General features: G+C 42.7%; 1 protein-coding gene across 1 annotated transcript in view; it reads left to right on the forward strand.

Moving 5' to 3' along the window:
• The first annotated feature begins 17,980 nt into the window (after nucleotides 1-17,980).
• The window catches only part of C8A (complement C8 alpha chain), a 61,759-nt gene continuing 59,706 nt past the window's right edge, over nucleotides 17,981-20,033 (forward strand). Inside the window, exon 1 of the mRNA XM_033225039.1 lies at nucleotides 17,981-18,187. Coding sequence (XP_033080930.1) covers nucleotides 18,111-18,187 — 77 coding nt within the window. The 5' untranslated portion in view covers nucleotides 17,981-18,110. The remainder of the gene's footprint in view (nucleotides 18,188-20,033) is intronic.

Below are 20,033 nucleotides of genomic sequence, written 5' to 3' on the forward strand. Positions count from 1 at the left end.
GCAGAGGCTGGGGCTATGTACTTCATACAGCTCAGTCAGCTGTGGGTTGAATAGTCTATTGCAAGATCCAGATTTTGAGTTAAATTTTTTAAAAAGGCAGCAGTACAAGAAAAGATAACAGGTCTCTCAAGTGGCTTATCAGGCTAGAAAGCATTTTCTTGCATGGAGACACAAGGATGGCTCAGTCCATTATAACAACCCTGCCCCCGAAATCCTGGAGGTGGTGAGGGAAAGCGCAGGCAAGCTTGACCTCATATTGGAGTTGCCGTCTCTCACAACAGCCCTCTCCACCAATATCTGAAATCCTTAGTTCCAGTAAGGGTGTGAGCTCTGAATCACTGAACTCTACCTACCTACACCCTCTGGGGAGGGCTGCAGGAGGCCAATGGCTGAGGACTTCTTTTTTCTGCCTCCTGGGGGAAAAACTGTTCCCCTTCAGTCAAAGGGACCATTTCTGCAGTCAGAAGGGAAGGAGCCCTGCTCAGTCTTGCTGCCAGGTGCAGGCTGAATTATCTTGCAAGAGCGACTGGAACCTACCTTGGCTGAAGTCAGTGAGGTTGTAAAATCACTTCCCTGAGGCACTCCAGCACCCAATTTGGAGATGAGTGGGGATTTACATGATTCAACGGAATGTTTCTTTCCAGTGTCAGGGCTCAGTCAGTCGTGAAGGAGGAATTTGTGAGCAAAGCTTACTGGCTGTGTTTGAGATTCATTCTTGTCCTTGTCTGGAGGGGCTGGAGGAGCAGTGGCAAAAAAGGACTAAAATTTTTGGGACAAGTAAAAATAAACGATGCTCAGGGATGGGATGTATCTGCTCCATTGGGACCTTGTGAGACTCTCTTTATTGGGGTTGGGGGATGAACCAAGAAAAGTTTTTTCTAAGTCTAAATCCACAATAAAAGGGACACTCAATTGCTGAATATTTATTATGGGTTAGGTGCTAAGTTAAGTCATTTACATAACATTTTCTCATTAGATTCTTACAAAAGCTCTGTGAAGTAGCTATTTTTTTCCTTGTCTTACAGATGACAAAACTGAGGCTGAGAGAAATTAAGTAATGAGCTCATCATGATGCAGCCAGAAAGTTGCTCAGCTGACTCAGTACTGCCCTACCCCAGGGGAACACTCCCTGGAGTTGTGGCTGAAATTCACACCTGAACGTGTTTATTTCCAAATACGTATCATGCAATCTAAGAACAAAATGAGCCAGTATGCTTGCTTTGCACTTGAAGGCTCTGTGCGATCCCCGTAAAAACAGGTTAACAGGTAGCTGGAAGTTGGGAAGAAGTAGTGTCTGTATCATTGCCCTGTGGTTTAGTGGATACAGCTGGAGATTGGAGTCCTTCACCAGGCAGAATTCAGATCCATGCTGATCCACTTACCGGGTATCAGATTTTAAGAGAGTCACTTATCCTTTCTGAGTCTCAGTTTCTTCATCTGTTTACATGGATTGCTAAAGGAACTCAGAGTGGTTGTCAATGTAATGGCCTTGCTGTATGGTATAGGCTCCACAAATATTCCTCTCTTGTGGTTATCTATTGTGGTATAACTAACCATTTCAAAACATAGTGACTTAAAATAAAACAATCCCTCATTTTGCTCATTTAAGGTTAAGGCTCGGTAGGGACATCTTGTCCCTTCTCTATGCAACATTGTCTGGGGTGGCTCATCTGGGAACCCTCTTTCAAGATGGCTCATTTGCATGGCTAGCAAAGTTGCTTGTCAGTTCCTTTTGAGATGGGATATTTCCCTTGACCCCTTTGTAGGACTTGTGAAGGGGTGACTCATTTACTCAGCCTGCAGCTCTGAACCCCTCACAGAGCGGGAGCACACAGGTGAGTAGGTGCAGGAGCCTAAGCAAATGAATGCTGGAACAGGCCAGTTGCTCCTCTCTGGTGGGAGCAGACTCTGTGCATCCCTGCAGCAGGGTTCAAGCACATTACAATGTTCTTTTAGCTCTGCTATCTAGGAAGGGGTGTCTGCATCCCCTGGAGCCCCAGAGGGAGTGTGTTATAATCAATGCTCTTTTAACATTTGCTGTCCATGGATAGCTAAGTGTTTACCAGCTCAGTGGAGAGTCAAGGTGCCAGCCTTTTACACCCTGCCCTCTTGGTACCTGAGTTCTTGTCTGGCATTCAGGAAGATCAGGTCACACGAACAAATTGAAGCATGGTGAATGTGGAGGATTTTATTGAGTGATGGAAGTGGCTCTCAGTGGGAAAGGGAGCTGGAAGTGGGATAGAGTGGGAATATAATCTTCTCCTGGAGTTCAGTTGTCTCCAGCCGAACTCTTTTCTGAAGTCCCCCTGTCAAGCTATCCCTCTGAAATCAAGCTGCTTTTCTTCTACATCTGGCTGCTTCTTCTCTTCTCTCCTTCTCTGCTGCTCCACTCTGCTCTTCTGCCAGCGGAGCTTGGGGTTTTTGTGGGTACAGGGTGGGAGGCTGGGGGGACCAGGGTGATTTTGGAAAAGGCAACATTCAGGCAGGAAAACAAGCATGTGAAGTTCTCATTTGGGGCCATGGGTCCAGGCTTGAGGGTGGAAACCCGGCCAGGGACCCACCCTCTTCTACCGGTATTTCTCTGCCTCCTGGCCAAAATCCTTTCCACACTGGTCTGTTCACAGAGCAACTCGTGCTTCCTCACAGTATGGTTGCTGGGTTAGAAGAGTAAGTGTCACAAGAGGTTCAGAAGTAGAAGCTGTCCGTTTATTAAAGCCTGAACCTGGAAACTGGCACAGCACTACTTCTGCCACATTTTTTTGGCCAAGAAGTCCCAGAACCCAGAATTAAGGGCAGGGGACATTAATGGGAGGAATATCAATTAGTTTTGGGATCATGTTTTAAAACAACCATGCCACAGTCTGCCCTCTGGCCTCAAATTAATTACAATTATTCTACACACCAACTATATCCACTGCTTCCCAATACCCCCACAAAAGCCTCATCCCATTATGGTGTTAGATTCAGGATCAAGGTCCAGAATCCTGTCATTTCATCAGGTTGAAATACCAAAGAGCCTCCTGGGGTGCAGTTCCTCAGATAAAGCTCGTTTTTGTCAGAAGTCCTGTGCACTAAAGAGACAAGTCTTCTGCTTCCACTTACAATGGTGGGACAGACAAACTCAAACCATGAGAGCAGCAGTGTTTAGAAGCTGAGCTACTGAGTCAGTCTGGTGGGCTGGGGCGTGTCTGGTAGCAGCCTTGTGCCATGGACTGAGCACAGGCTTTGCCACTAGATGTTCTGGCTTCCAATGTAGACTCTGCCACTGATTTTGTGGGTGGCAGTGAGTATGTCTTTGCACTACTCAGAACCTTAATTCCCTTTTCCTTAAAATGGGAATAATAATCTCCGCTTCACAGGTCTTCGTGGGATTTAAAGTGTTGTACTTGAAATTGCCTGGCAAAAAGCATGGTCTATACTAGGTCATCAATATGAGAATAAATTGGGCATAATGATATTTATTTCACAGCATGAATGCAAGACTCAAAGTAAATGAAAGAGATTTGTAAACTGTACAAGTTTTATGAAAGAATAATGTGTGTTTGTTTCTTTTGTTAATATCCATTGGCTGCTTCCCAGTTGAGGCCCCAGCATCAGCAGTGAGGAGTACCCTCTGCCCTGAGCTCAGTGACAGCTTGGTCTCTGAGGCAAAAGTTGGGAAAGGGAGCTGCTAGCTGCACATAAAACAAAAGTCATGAGACTTTCCCTTTCCTTTTGTACTTGCTTCTGCTCTGAAGCCACCAGATTTCACCCACATGGGATTACACCAAAATGTATCAACCCAGCCTTTGGTGCTAGAGAAAATTTCTGGAGGGGATAATTAGATGAATCTACATTGTAGCCAAAAGGTCAGAGCAGCAGTGAGTGGGTGGGTGGCCATATGGTTTCTGTTTCTAAGAGTCAAAGATGAAGTAGAAGTAATATGGGCTTAGAAGTAGGCAAACCAGGCCAGGCGTGGTGGCTCACGCCTGTAATCCCAGAACTTTGGGAGGCTGAGGCAGGTGGATCATAAGTTTGAGAGATCGAGACCATCTGGGCCAACATAGTGAAACCCTGTCTCTACTAAAAATGTAAAAATTAGCTGAGCGTGGGGGCATGCGCCTGTAGTCCCAGCTACTCAGGAGGCTGAGGCAGGAGAATTGCTGCAACCCGGGAGGCAGAGGTTGTAGTGAACCGATATCATGCCACTGCACTTCAGCCTGGCATGACAGACTGAGACTCTGTCAAAAAAAAAAGTAGGCAGATCAGGGTTCAAATCCAGATACTGCCTCTTCTTGACTATGTGGTGTGGGAAAGTCCTCTCACCCACAGGATCCTCAGCTTTCTCACCTGATACACAGGGAAATAATCATCCCAGCTGATGCAGTTGTTGTAGAAAGCACCGAGGCAATGCATGTGAAGAACTCGCTTCATTGCCTGATGCAGAGGCAGTGCCAAGCAGATACTACTTTATTATTATTGGGAGAGCATGGGATAATAGTATTCACCTCATGGGCTGGTATAAGGATTGGATAAATTGCATTCAGAGTATTTCCCCAGAACTAGACATGTAGAAAGTGCTCAGGAAATAGTAGCTGCTGCCATTAATAATTTTAATTTTAGCAACCACAGTGTTAATCACACTCAACTAACAGTCTTTCGAAGTTTCTATAAGCTTGGAGACAAGTAGGTTTGAATTATGTATACAAATGCCATGTGAAAGATTTCTTCTGCAAGAGACTGGTGTATAAACAATTTACTTGCACAAAACAAGGAAATAAAAAATATTAACAGAAAAGGAGCCATACTGAGACCAGCACCCACAATTTTGTTGATGTTTCACATGAGAAAGTGCACAATAAAATCTCCATTTTGAAGACGTTGCTCAATTTTTTAGACAGAGAGAAATACTAAGTGGAACAGGCTTACTGAACAGTTCAAACTGGGGCCACAAACCAGATATGGTTTTATTTATTTTCCAGTCACTGCCTTCAGCTAAGCTCTGTCTAAATCCACTTTCCCGTATCTTATTGGTAAATCCATAGCTTTTTCGTCACTTTCAGCAACATGGATAAAATCACTCTAGTATTTTAGCCTCCTTGTCCTAACCATGGTACTCCGTGGTCCCTACCTAACCCTCCATGTGTGGGCTACTCCATCAAGTCTCCTGCCTTCAGAAATCAGAAGAGAAGTAGGCACCAGTTTCTATGTTTCTATAAGTTCCCAAACTCCAAGAGACCACTTTTAAGAACTTTCTTACAATCTTCCTCTCCACGTCAAGGTGGTCCTGGGCTGAAACCGCACATTCTGCAGCTCAGTGGACAGCAGACTGGGGAATATAATGCTGCATGGGTGAGCCATTGATACAATAAGGCTGTCTAACACTTAATCCAACACCTAGCAGTTTAGACCACACTCTTTCTCAGATCTGTGGCTGGCTGAGCAGCCTGGCTTCAGGCTATGGCAGGTGGAGGTCAGCTGATTGAGTCTGGATTTGAATGAGCAACTCTAATTCAAGCTGAAGATATGCAGGTTTGCTGGGCCCTTCTGTTCCATGTACCTCTTTTCCTCCAGGAGATTGGGATACCTGAGGCATGTTCTTTTTATGATGATAACTGAGACATAAAAGGTCTCCTCCAAGTATCATGACCTCACATTACTATATTTAAAAACATGAAGGGAAATGAGGTTTCTCCCTGCACTTCTCTTAGTTTCCATCAGGCTGGTAGCTTTCCTTAGAAGTTATCCAACAGATTTTCCTCTGTATCTCATCCACTAGGAAGGAGTCTCATGTCTATCTTCAAATGAGTCTCCAGAAAAGGGAAAGTGCTGACCATGGTGGGCTCAGAAAAATGCTTGTTGAATGAATTGATTTTTATGGAAACAAGCAATCTTCGTTTAGGTTGCTAAACCAAGTGTCATTTCTGAGAACAAGCAAAACACATGACCAGGTTAGGGTAACTAAGTAAAAGGAAATGAGGAGGGAAGAGTAGGAAGAAGGACCCAACTTTATGTTTGTTGCCAGCTCATCTACTGAAACACAATTGTAGTTTGAGTAACACAGAGTGATAATATGCTCAGAGTTTGAGGGCTATGACAGAGCTCCCCAAGCCTGGGGATCCTTATTTCATATTCAATAAAATAAAAGCAGTGGCGGTAAAGAAGTTAATAATAACTAATAGCAATATGTTATAATTAGCTATTAATAATGATTAGCTGTTTTTAATACTTAGGTAGTATCAGTTAAGTGCAGGCACTTCTTAAGAGCTTCATAAATATGAGTTCATTATTATGTACTGCTCATGAAGACTGCAGTGGCCAATTGGCCTCAATGAACCACGCTTTCTGATATTCACACCCTTGGATGGTCCCCTCCCACACTGATCCTAGGGTTGACCTGCAATTTTCTTTCACCAGTGGGACACTGACAAGTGTAATATAAGCATAATAATTCTCTTTTGGGAGTCAGCTGCTATGCTGTAATGAAGCTTAAGCTAGACTCCTGAATGATGAGAGCACATGTGCAGAGAAACCCTATGCAATGATAGGCTGTCTTTCATGTCCCAGCCCCAGTTTAGCTCTCAGCTGAACAACCTTCCACAGAATCCTGAGAAATAATAAGCCAATGTTGTTTCCAGCCACTAAGTTTTTAGGTGGTTTTTTATACCACAGTAGAAATTTAAATAATTGGTACAACGAATGTGTGCAAATTCCTTGGACAATTTATGTGAATGACTTTCTTTTCCTTTCTTACTATTTATGATCAGCCAGAAAAAGCTAAGGGGATGATTATGAGCCTCACAGGGCTCATGTATTCATTTATTCAACACATATTGATTGCACGCCTGCTCTGTGCCAGGCAGTGTGCTTGGTGCTGGGGTACTGCTGTGAGTAAACAGCCCCTGCCTTCGTGACACATATAATTTATGACACAAATCCCTCCTCCCTGATGCCACTCTGAAAAGATGAGTAGCGGCCTCCTCAAATATATCATTTGTTTTCTTAATAACCAATTATGCATCTGTCACTCATCTAAATCTGGCATTAATCTGCTTGTTATGTCAAAGACAGGGGCGTAGTCAGACTTTGAGATCAGGTTAACTTCGCCTCAAATCCTCTCTCCCTCCTGCCTCCTTTTGGCCTCAGTTTCCTCCTTTTTGGATCGAGTATAAGAATTCCCACTTAAAGCTACTGTAAGGAAGGCAGGAAAAGCACAAGTGCTTAATAAATGTTCCTTCTTTTCTCTCTTTCATGGAGTGAATAACTACATTCAATTTCAGGGCAGTTTTCATCAGAGGACAGTTCATGGGCATCTGGCCTGGACTTCTCCTGTTTTCTAGGATGCTGATGCTGACAAGAATTTTGCACCAAGCTCTCCTAATACTCTCTACTTGCCCTGAGTCCCTGATCCTCTGCAGTGGGCGGCTGAGCCTGTGATCCTGGATGCAGGGCTCCTCGTCGACAGAGCATTACCAAAGACTCTCATGTACATTATCTCAATTACTCTTTCCAGCAGGCCCGCGAGGCAGGTGTGCTTAGCCTCATTTTATAGTTGAGATGCCCAAGGCTCAGAGAGCTAAAGTGACTTTTGCAAGGTTACAAAGACAATTAGTGGCTGAGCTTGCCTTGAAACCCAGGTGCCCTACCTCCTGCCTTAAGGTCTTTCTAGTCTCTTTGCACTGCCTCCCTGCCACGCCATCCCCCACTGCCTAGTGCTGCATCACAAAGACCTTTGAAAAGTGAAACCCAGAGCGTTCTCAAGAAGTGGAGGCACAAATGCACAGTTATTGTTTTTCTTGCAACTGTGTACGTGGGGGGCATTAACATTCACCCAGGAGCTGCTGAAATCCACTCAACCAGAACGAGGCTGGTGAGGAGAGAACTGACCAAATTTGTTTACAGGGGGCTAATCCGGCTCTGTCTCTCACTCCACACAGTCTGGGAGAAAGTCTAATTACAGCCTGACAGCCCAGAGTGTCTCATGGGAAGACAAATCTTGAATAAAAGTATGAAAACAGACTTGAATGGTGTGTGTGTGGTGTGTGTGTGTGTGTGTGTGCTTCCTGGTCCTGCAGTTCTAACAGGGATTTCTGAGATAAGAATTATATAAGCCTAGGTTTGAATACTGGAGGAGGCAGTGGAGATAAGCTAGCCGTTGGGTGTGGACACTGAAGTCCGGAGAAATCAAATGGCTGTCCCAAGTTCATGCAATGTGGTCTTGATACAGGTTGGCGTGAGAATCCAGGTGCCTGACTCTGGAGATTCTGAATTCCCTCTGGGGAGCCCCCAAGGGCTTCCCTTTGTGTGGCAGGTGTATGGTGTTCCAGATCCTGGGAGTTGGTCTCTAACCTGGTTTCTCTGCTTCCAATCCTAACTCCCTGATCCCCGCCCCTCACTGCATCCTCCAAGAGGATCCCAGAGTGCAAAGTACAAATCTGATCAGGAGGCTCCACAGCTTCAATTCATTCAATTGTACCTCCCTGTCCTTAGGGATGAAATACATACCTGAGCCTTACCAAAAACCAGCAACAAAAAACCGAAACCAGAAAACCCAAAGTTGTTGGATGTGGCTTTACCTGTCCTGCCAATCCTTCTCAAGGTATACTTGGTTCTAGCCCTCCAGATAGCTGGTTGAGCCCCAAGATGGCCATGCTCTTTGGTGCCTACCTGGATTTGCTTATTCTATTCTCAATGTCTGGGATGCTTGCTCTTTCTTCCTCTCTCTTTTCAAAGTAAACTTCTGCATCAACGAAGCTCCTATCCCCTTCCTCCTGTTTCCTTCAAAGCCTATGACTCACATCAGCAGCTGTTGGTGGTTGCTCCCAGCTTAGCCCTCTGCAGCTCTCCATGACACACTCACCCATATGCATGGCATGGTGATGGACAGGGGCTGTGTTCTCTTCATCTCTGAGTGTTCAATGCCCACCACAGTGTCTAACCCTAAGCCTCAATGGAACGAATGCAATAACTGATTGCCATGTGCATTATATCACTGGCTATATCAATGGAACGAATGCAATAACTGATTGCCATGTGCATTATATCACTGGCTATAACATAATAGTGAAAAGCTTGTCAGCACTCCCACAGCTCAGGTTCTGACTAATCAGTCCATTGGTTCACTATTGCTCTGAGACTTAAAGGCTACAATTTCTTTAAGGGTCTCATTTAAAATGTAAATACTCATGGGCTGACAATATAAAGATGTCTAAAATACATAGAAAAATGGCATGCACACACAGTTGTCTCTATGAGTTTCTCAGTGACCCTTGTGGCATTACTGATTCTTCAGATGGCATCATGGGCATCGCTGAGAGTAAGCCCAACCCGAATAGCCACAGGTTGGTATTTCTGGAACAGAGAATCATGACAGATGGGATGGTGTATTAGTTCATTGCATGCTGTTGACAAACATACCCACGACTGGGAAGAAAAAGAGGTTTAATTGGACTTACAGTTCCACATGGCTGAGGAGGCCTCAGAATCATGGCAGGAGGCAAAAGGAACTTCTTACATGGCAGTGGCAAGAGAAAATGAGGAAGATGCAAAAGCGGAAACCCCTGACAAAACCATTAGATCTCGTGAGACTTATTCATTATCACGAGAACAGTATGGGAGAGAGTGCTCTCATGATTCAAATTATTTGCCACCATGTCCTTCCCACAACACATGGGAATTAAGGGAGTACAATTCAAGATGAGATTTGAGTGGGGACATGGAGCCAAATCAAATCATTCCACCCCGGCCCCTCAAAATCTCATATTCTCACATTTCAATATCAATAATGCCTTCCCAACAGTCCCTCAAAGTCTTAACTCATTTCAGCATTAACCCAAAAGTCTACAGTCCAAGGTCTCATCTGAGACAAGTCAAGTCCCTTCCACCTATGAGCCTGTAAAATCAAAAGCAAGCTTGTTACTTCCTAGATACAATAGGGGTACAGGTATTGGGTAAATACAGCCATTCCAAATGGGAGAAATTGGCCAAAACTAAGTGGTTATAGGGCCCATGCAAGTCCAAAATCCAGCAGGTCAGTCAAATCTTAAAGCTCCAAAATGATCTCCTTTGACTCCAGGTCTCACATCCAGGTCACGGTGATGCAAGAGGTGGGTTCCCATGGTCTTGGGCAGCTCTGCCCCTGTGACTTTGCAGGGTACAGCTTCCCTCCCAGCTGCTTTCACAGGCTGGTATTGAGTGTCTGTGGCTTTCCCAGTCAATGGTGCAAGCTGTCAGTGTATCTACCATTCTAGGGTCTGGAGGATGGTGGCCCTCTTCTCACAGCTTCACTAGGTGGTGCCCCAGTAGGAACTCTGTGTTGGGGCTCTGACCCCACGTTTCCCTTCTGCACTGCCCTAGCAGAGGTTTTCCATGAACACCCCACCCCTGTAGCAAACTTCTGCCTGGGCATCCAGGTGTTTCCAGACATCTTCTGAAATCTAGATGGAGGTTCCCAAACCCCAGTCCTTGACTTCTGTGAACTCTGAGCCTCAATACCATGTGGAAGCTGCCAAGGTTTGGGGCTTACACTCTCTGAAGCCATGGCCCGAGCTGTACATTGGCCCCTTTCAGCCACGGCTGGAGAGGCTGGCATGCAGGGCACCAAGTTCCTAGGCTGTACACAGCATGGAGACCCTGGGCCCAGCTCACAAAACCATTTTCTCCTAGGCCTTCAGGTCTGTGGTGGGAGGGGCTGCCATGAAGACCTCCGACATGCCCCGGAGACATTTTCCCAGTTGTCTTAGGGATTAACATTCAGGTCCTCGTTACTTATGCAAATTTCTGCAGCCATCTTGAATTTCTCCCTAGAAAATGGGTTTTTCTTTTCTATCACATCATCAGGCAGCAAATTTTCTGAACTTTTATGCTCTGCTTCCTTTATAAAGGTGAACGTCTTTAACTGCTCCCAAGTCACATCTTCAATGCTTTGCTGCTTAGACATTTCTTCCACCAGATACCCTAAATCATCTTTCTCAAGTTCAAAGTTCCACAAATCCCTAGGGCAGGGGCCAATGCTGCCAGTCTCTTTGCTAAAATACGACAAGAGTCACCTTTACTCCAATTCTCAACAAGTTCTTCATCTCCACCTTACTGTCCACATCGCTGTCAGGCTTTGTCAAAGCCATTCAACAAATATCGAGGAAGTTCCAAACTTTCTCACATTTTCCTGTCTTCCTCTGAGTCCTCCAAACTGTTCCAGCCTCTGCCTGTTACCCAGTTCCAAAGTCATTTCCACATTTTTGGGTATCTTTTCAGCAACATCCGACTCTGCTGATACCAATTTACTGCATTAGTCTGTTTTCACTCTGCTAATAAAGACATACCTGAGACTGGGAAGAAAAAGAGGTTTAATTGGACTTGCAGTTCCACATGGCTGGGGAGGCCTCCAAATCATGGCAGGAGGTGAAAGGCATTTCTTACGTGGAGGCAGCAAGAGAAAATGAGGAAGATGCAAAAGGGACAATTCCTGATAAAACCATCAGATCTCACGAGACTTGTTCACTACCACGAGAACAGTATGGGAGAGACCACCTCTATGATTCAAATTATCTTCCACCACGTCCCTCCCGCCACATGTGGGAATTATGGGAGTACAATTCAACATGAGATTTGGGTGGGGACAGGGAGTCAAACCATATCAGGAGAGAAGTGAAAAGATTACAAAGAAAAACAGCATTCATTATGATTTTGCCTGGAAATGCTTGCTCATTCAGGTCAATTCAGTAAACATTAATTAGGTACTGTGTGTATATATGATATATATCTGTATGCATATACACACTTATATATATTTATAAACCAAATAATCATCAGACCCACTATATAGGAGGGGTGATGAAGGCATAGTGGTGAAACAATTTGCCCAAAGTTGCAAGACTGGTTCATGGCTGTGCTGGGATTTCAATCCAGTTATGTTTGGACCTAAAGGCTGAAATCTTCTGTAACTGCATAAAACATGCACCTACTATCTGTCAGCAGTGGAAATACAAAGATGATTTAAATCATGGTCTTTGCTCTCAAAAAGCTCACAGGGTATCTGGAGAACAGAAAGTAACAGGCATCTCAGTGTGGTGCTGGGAGGGAATGGAAGGTTGAAAACTGTGGGAGAAGGCAATGTGACCAGGGACATTGTTTAGAATAGCCTGCTCATGGTGACCGCACAAAGCCAACTGACTTCTAGAGGGCTTTAGGATTGTTTTTAACATCTCTGCACGCCGCGTGCTCCCTTATTGCTTGCACTAGGGGCGGATGAAGCCAGCCTGGTTATGGAGGGCTAGTTTCACTCACTGACTCTCACGTATCTGATTCACAAAGACTCTGGGCCAGGCATAGTCTTGCCTTCCAGAAGTCCACAGAAATCACAAGCAGGATGAAGGACGATCCATCAAGTCAGTAGTCTTTTAAAACGAGTGGTATGAACTGGCACTGTGGGAACAGAGAGGGCTATGCTGCACCAAGCTGTGAGTGAAGGCATTGCAGAGAAGGAGACAACTGACCAGTGGATGAGGCCTGGAGAATTTGCTCAGGTTCAAAATTTGCTCAGGTTCAAAATTAACTCTGTTTTTATTGCAGCCAAATTCCAACACAGATTTTTCGAAGGACCACCCAGATTTTGGCCAGAGCTGCTTACAATGCAGCTCTTTGAGAAAAGGTCCTTAATTTCTACTTTAATGAGCCAGACAGTGACTCCCTCTCATCCACCCTCCAAAATGCAAATACAAAGCTTCAGTATGAAGTAGGGAACAGCAGGCACGCATTAGCCCATTCGTTGTTAAGCCTCTGATTGAGACCAATTACTAAACCAGCCCTACTTCATTTCCAGTCGAAAACCCACTGCTAATGTCTGTTGGCTGCTACCAGGGACTGATGAGGTAATCAGGAGGAAAAACAGATATAAAGGACATGTAATGAAGAAGGGAGGATGGGGAAGGCAGTGGACAGGAGATGCTCATTTGCTAATTGCAGATTTTGTACCAGATACTCTGCTGAATATTTTGCAGGCTTCTCCAGTGAGGGCGCAGGATATCATCCCCCAGTATACCCACATACCCACCCACACATATACACATGCATACACAGCCCCCAGAGAGATACCTTAGGCAAATCCACAAAACTGTATGTTCAGCCATTCATGTTGACCAATCAGTTAGCTGCACAGCGAAACTTTATGTCTTCTATGACCATGGTGAGATTGGCCACGTCCATGTTGAAGTTGCTACTTTGAGTTGCTCTCAAAGTTTTCAATGCTTTAGATGCCATAATGGTACTGGAACTTGGGTAGAAGGGGCCTTTCTACCATGTTACCACCTGGATCTACAGCTGGAGTCATTCTATCAGCTTCTGCTGCTTGCATTGTCCTGCCAGAGGGACTCACAATCAGTCCAAGGAACCAGCACACAGATTTCTCACATCCTCCCTCCAATAGTCGCTTTGCCAGATCCCTCCTTTCTTCCACTTTCTCCTTTCTTGGTACTTAAATGAAAGCTCTCACGCATATGAATGGGGAAAAATAGATTGTGAGAAGGGGGAGCATTGTTTGAATAAAGCAGCAACAGCTGCTCAAAATGCCCAGTTGTGAATAGATTTCTTCATTTAGTGTTTAAATACCTTCATTTTAGATATTTAAATATCTTTAGATTAAATATCCTAATTTGGTGCTTGATCCTATCCTGTTAGATAGGTATTGTTTTATCCATTTTACAGATGAAGAAACTCAGGCTAGGAGGCAATAACTGGTTAGTGGCACTTTCTAATCTAAGGCTGTGTTTTTTCCACTCCAGCACATTGCCTCCATTTGCACTAGATTTGCAGAATTTAGATCTTCTATTTGGATTGGGCAAACACAGGGCCAGCACGGGGGAATGTGGCACAGAGCTTCTAAAAGCTTTGCAGAGAGCACAGATCTGGATGTCACCCTGTAGGAGCAGTCTGAGCCAACACAGGACATGTTCCTTTCTGAGGTCATAACTCACAGGCTGACTTAGATGGTGAAAAGTGTTTCCCTAAGACAGGCAATGTGTTTTCAAAATGAATTGCCATCTCCATGTCTGTTCTGCTTGGTATTTTATAACTATCTATCTTTGATAACAAAATGCTGCAATTAAGGTGGAATCCACATATGCAAACCTAACAATTTTTTGGCATTTCCTATTCATCTTAGAACATTTGGGTTGAAAGCAGATAGATGCCCCCACCCCGTCCCAGTGCATGCGTGCACACATGCACACACACACACACACACTCACTCACAGAGACACTGAATACTCCCATTTCTTATTAGCTTTTCTCCTTTGATTTCATCCTGTGATGATTTTGCTTTCTTTGTCCTCTAGAAATTATATTCATTCTCTGCTAAAGCATAATAGATCATTAGACTTGGAGCTAGAAGACCCAGGCCTTAGTCCTGATATACCACTTAGTTGTTGCACCAGACCAAAAAGAGCTGAAGTTTTGCAGTTGGACGGATTATAAATCCATGACTCTAAGACTCACCTGCTGTGTGATTGCAGGCAAATTGCTTAACCACCCTGAATTTCAATATCCTCATTTTCAAAACTGCATTTGTATTACTGGCCTTGCACGATTGCTGTGAAGATTAAATAGACATGTAAGGTGGTAGGCACTGGGCCTGGGATTTCAAATATCTTAGTTTCATTTTCCCCCTCAATCACTATCTCTCTGACTCTCAAGATTCTCTTCAGGATAATGATATTTATTTATTTATTTATTATTTATTTATTTATTTATTTATTTTTGAGATGGGGTCTGGCTCTGTCACACAGGCGGGAGTGCAGTGGCGTGATCTTGGCTCACAAGATCTGATGATCCTCCCACCTCTGCCTCCCAAGTATCTGGGACTACAAGTGCATGTCACCATGCCTGGTTAACTTTTGTATTTTTTGTGGAGATGGGGTTTCACCATGTTGCCCAGGATAGGATAATGATTTTTATCTCACAAGATTATTTTGAGAATTAAATGAGAAAATATACCCGAAAATATTCTAAAATAGTAATCTATTTTTAATTGCTTATTTGCTTATTCACTCAACAACTATTTCCGATTAAAGATTTTATTGTTAAGTGATATGGATGATTATAAAGAAGAATCAGACACAAAACTTACACTAAAGAAATGTACGTTCTCCAGTTACGCCCTGCTCCCCTAGAAGAATATGAAACAAAAATTAGAAGTGCTGCTAGCACATTTATGAGGTTAAGCTTCCAAGGAGATACCTTTGTTAAATGGAGCCACCAGCAAAAGATCCATGATGGATCTGACATTTGAGAAGATGCTTGGCAGAAAGGGAGGAGATGATGGAAGAAGGTAGTTCAGGTGGAAGGCCCAGTGTGAGCAAAGCCACAGCAGCAGCAAAGCATGAGAAAGGTGAGGGGAACCTAGACTGTGCTGTGGGGGACCATTGCAAAGTTGTGGTTGATAAGGCTGCAAAAATGGGCTGGGACTCATTTATGAAGGAATTTGGACTTTTACTCTTATAGACAATGGCGGAGCCACTGCAGCTTTCTGAGCAGGTCAGTGATGTTGTCAGGGACTGTTTTCTTGTTGATGAATCTAGCAGTGCTAGAGAGGGAGGGTTGAAGTGAGAGAGAACTGGAGGCCCACTAGGAGTGGGTTATGAGAATTACAGAGAGATGAGGCCCTGATATGGATCAAAGACAGTGAGGATGAAGGAGAGAAGGTTGGTGGAAAAATATTACAGAGGAATATGGTGGGATGTAAGGGACCGTGCTGGGGATGGGGTGGGAGAGGTGATAAAGGTTAAGGAGGAGTCCCAAAGCCATTGAGGGCTTAGGTAAGGAGAAAAGGCATTAGAGACATTTCGAGAAGGAGCTGCTTTAGGAAGGAAGACCCGATTGCTTGTATTTCAGGAATCAGAGGAAGGCAGACAAGCTCTTCTGTGGGGCAGTGTTGCCCAGCCTAGGTAGTATTGATATATTGGGTCAGACAATTTTTTGTTGTGGGGGCTCTCCTGGGCATTGTAGGACGTGTGGCAGCATCCCTGGCCTTTATCCACTAGGTACCAGTAGCAAAACCCCCCAGGTTGTGATAACATAAATATCTCTGAATGTTGTCAAATATCCCCTGAGGGCAAAATCACCCCCAGTGGAGAGCACTGTTGTAGGGGAAGTCTTCTCCTCATGAGAAAAGCTGTAGGAGGAGTTGGGGAACCTGAGCTACACTTCCCAGGGGACTCTGTGGATCTGCGTCAGGAATTTTGACTATGGATGAGAAAGGACGGGAAGTTGGTAGAAAGAGGTGGCTGCCAGATGTGCCATCATGAGCTGGCCCCAGGGTGCCCAGATAGAACACCCCCCATTGTCTTTCATATCTTCAGTGAAAGCTTAATGAAATGCTAGTCATGCTGGAATATTGTGGAGCAAAAAGAAAGTGTGCTTTTCAAAGTAGGGTAGAACTGAGGCCAAGAGGACCCAGGAGTCCAAATGAAAGGAGGTAGGAGAAAGAGAGACGCAGAAATCACAGGCTCCAGGGACTCGCCAGGACCCAGAATCCACATTTACTTCTGTCAAGTTTACCAAAATCTCTGATAAAAGGGAGATGATAACAATTTGGTGCGTTTAAAAAAATCTCTGCATTTAAATCGGAAACACATTTTCTTAGGCATACTAGTCATTCATTAAAATTTCCCCTAACTTTGAGATCAGTAATGATACTACTGGACAGTCCTGCTAATGATAGAATCTAAATATTCCCAAGGATATTGAGACAGCTATACAACTTTCGACAAGTTAGTTACTTTCTCTGGGCCTCCATTTCTTCATCTTCATTAATTCCATCTACACGGAATTAATAATTTCTATCTCATATCCCTGCTATGAAAATTAAGTAAGGCATATGAAATGCCTGCCACATAGTAGGCATTCAACTATTGTCTGCGTATCTATCCATCATCTATTTACCTACCTATCTATCCATCCATCTCTATTAATTTTTGTTTGTTTGTTTGTTTTTTGTTTTCAAAATGTCAGACTTGGCAGTTTTATTTTTTTATTTTTATTTTTATTATTATTGTATTTTAAGTTCTAGGGTACATGTGCACAACGTGCAGGTTTGTTACATATGTATACATGTGCCATGTTGCTGTGCTGCACCCATTAACTCGTCATTTACATTAGATATATCTCCTAATGCTATCCCTCCCTGCCCTCCCCACAATAGGACCCAGTGTGTGATGTTCCCCTTCCTGTGTCCAAGTGATCTCATTGTTCAATTCCCACCTATGAGTGAGAACATGTGGTGTTTGGTTTTCTGTTCTTGCGATAGTTTGCTGAGAATGATGGTTTCCAGCTGCATCCGTGTCCCTACAAAGGACAGCCCATCTCTTAATTTAATTTAATTTATGTCTTGGAGAGTAAGAGATTATATGCAGGTATGGTACCGTTAGCCCAGATGTGTGGTTCTAATGACATTGACATTATAATTCTAGAGAGTGCTTCTGGAGATGTCTATTTAAGACATCTGGCCCCCTCAAGAAACAGATATGCTGGACCTTGATGATAGCCAGTATCTGTATGAAAAGTGGAAAGTCCATTGAATTACACATATATTTCAGGATTTAGATGTTTGGCAATATATAGTAGAACTTTCATGTAACTGTTGGCATTTCCTACATTTTTCTGAGTGCTTTATGTCTTAGTTGATATGACAATATTAGCCTTGTTTCAGTCTTGTGAAATAGATTGATCTGACCTCAGAAGTTCCAAGAGATACCGGAAAAGACCAGGAATTCTAGAACTGCATCGTGGTTTGGTTTTTGTCTCTGTTTGAAAATAAGACCTCCTTGCTAAGCTGTTGTTGGTTAAATATCTTCTTTTCCTTAACCACACAGATATTGTTTTTCAAAAGGTCTAAACGGCAGTGGCCTTTGGTGTCTGGAACATTTTTAAAGTATTTAGGTAATCAATACTCTGGTTACTATTTAACCACATTTGAAAGAGAATCAATTGAGTTCTGTGCGAATTTGTGTGTATCTGGGTGAGTTTCTAACATCAGATAGATCTTACAGGTCCCAGCCTGTAGACATCTTTTACTCCAATTTCCTGAATAGATAGTTTTATTCCTTCAAGCTAATATAGCGCGGTGGCTTCTGGCTGAGATGTTTGCTGTTGTTTTCTTCATCTTGTCTTTGATGACTTGTCAGCCTGGGGTAACTGCACAGGAGAAGGTGAACCAGTAAGTGGACCATATGTCTCTGCAAAACTTGCACGTAGGAATCACCTGCTGGGGAACTAAGACACTTTTATGTTTGCAGCAGAGGCTGTGTTAGAATGGAAAATAACCTCTTTTCATGTTATTGCTACTCCCGTGGAGGAGGATGGGACAGTGAAAAGACCGTGCTAAATTGGCCTACGTGTAAATCACAGCTCTAATGCTTAGAAGCTGAGTAATTCAGGGTAAATCATTTAATCTGTTTGATCCTTAGTTTCCTTAGCTGTAAAATGAGAATAATAATACCTCTTCTATAAGAGTTAATGTAGATAAAATAAGATCCTGAATATAAAATGTATTCAACTTATAGTAGACACTTAATAAATGATAGTTCTCCTGAGTGGTGCTGAACAGTTAACTTAACCCCTACTTTCTTATCTGTAAAAGAGCATCATAAGAGTACCTGTCTCATAGTTTTGGGGGAGGATAAAATTAGATAATGTGTTCAAAATCACTTTGGGGGAAGCAAAGGGCTATAGAGATGCTGGGTCATTTGATTCTAAAACTGACTTTATCTTTTGCTATGGGATAATAGAGGGAGGTGATATAGTTTCATATGTACGTTGCATTTTACCCATTCTATTTTCTTGAGATTTCCAACCTAGCTTCATGAGATTTTTTTTTTTTTTACCTTAATATTAAGTATTTTGTGGAGCCTAAGCAGTCCTTTATTTCACCTTTGGGATAGCTTTAAAGCAGTCCCTTTCTCCCAAACATTAAAGATGTTAAATAGATTTATTTAATTATAATTCTTGATAGATGATGCAATTTTGAATCATCAGTGCTTTTAAATGCTAGAGCAAGTGAGAGTTCCTTTAAGTAACAGTTCAGAAGGGAGGAAAGCATTTTTAAAAGCAGTTAATCTGTAACTTGTATTTAAAGGAAATACAATTTTGAAATCAGAAAATTCATCTCTAATAATTAGAAGATAAAGCAAGAGAACTGTGGTAAGGGAAATCTCTACCGAGATATTCTTAATTATAAAAGCTTATCATTGTAATCCTTTTTGAAAATGAACAAAGAGTCTTGATGTTTGATGAGCTTATCAAACAAGACAGACCAGTGAAGAGGCAAATTTCAAGTCAAGGCAAAATAGAACCAATTAAATACTTTACAAAATGCTGAAGAAGGAAATCATGAGGTCTTTGTATCTAATGCCAGTGTGTCTGACACTGACTTTGAAAGTGAAAAGCTACATGGTGAAAAGATTTTATTAGGTTCAAATTCTGGCACTGGCATTTACTAGCTGTCTGATCTCAGGTAAGTTATTTAATTTTTCCAAGCTTCATTTTCCTTACCTGTAAAATGGGAGGAAAGTAAGAACAAAAATTAAATGCATGAAAGTATTTAGATCAATACCTATTACCTATTACCTAGTAAGTGTTCAGTGAAAGCTGTCACCAGTGCTTTGTGTGATTGTTATTGTTATTTTTTGGTATTTTCATTCCCTTGATGGTTGACAATAATCAGATAGAACAAATTTATAATATGCCAGTTGGCATGAATCTTTCTGATCAGTCAGAGATTTTAAACTTTGTTTTTAAGTAATAGCACTCTTTTCCCCTGCAAAATAAAATTTCACATGAACTCTAACATTGAAAACAGATAATATATAGATTTACATTTTAATGGCACACTTATTTTATAAGTCCACGTTTAACGTTTGCTCATTATAAAATCTTAATTAAAAGTATGTTATTTGAAAAAAACATTTTAAAACAATGGTGATGGAAGGAAGTTATAATCTTCAGCCTCAAAATCAGTGGATCTCTATTATATATTTTATACAAATAACACCTTTCAGTATGTA

Source organism: Trachypithecus francoisi, unplaced genomic scaffold (genome assembly GCF_009764315.1).
Source record: "Trachypithecus francoisi isolate TF-2019V2 unplaced genomic scaffold, Tfra_2.0 Lachesis_group12, whole genome shotgun sequence".
Classification (NCBI taxonomy): Eukaryota; Metazoa; Chordata; class Mammalia; order Primates; family Cercopithecidae; genus Trachypithecus; species Trachypithecus francoisi.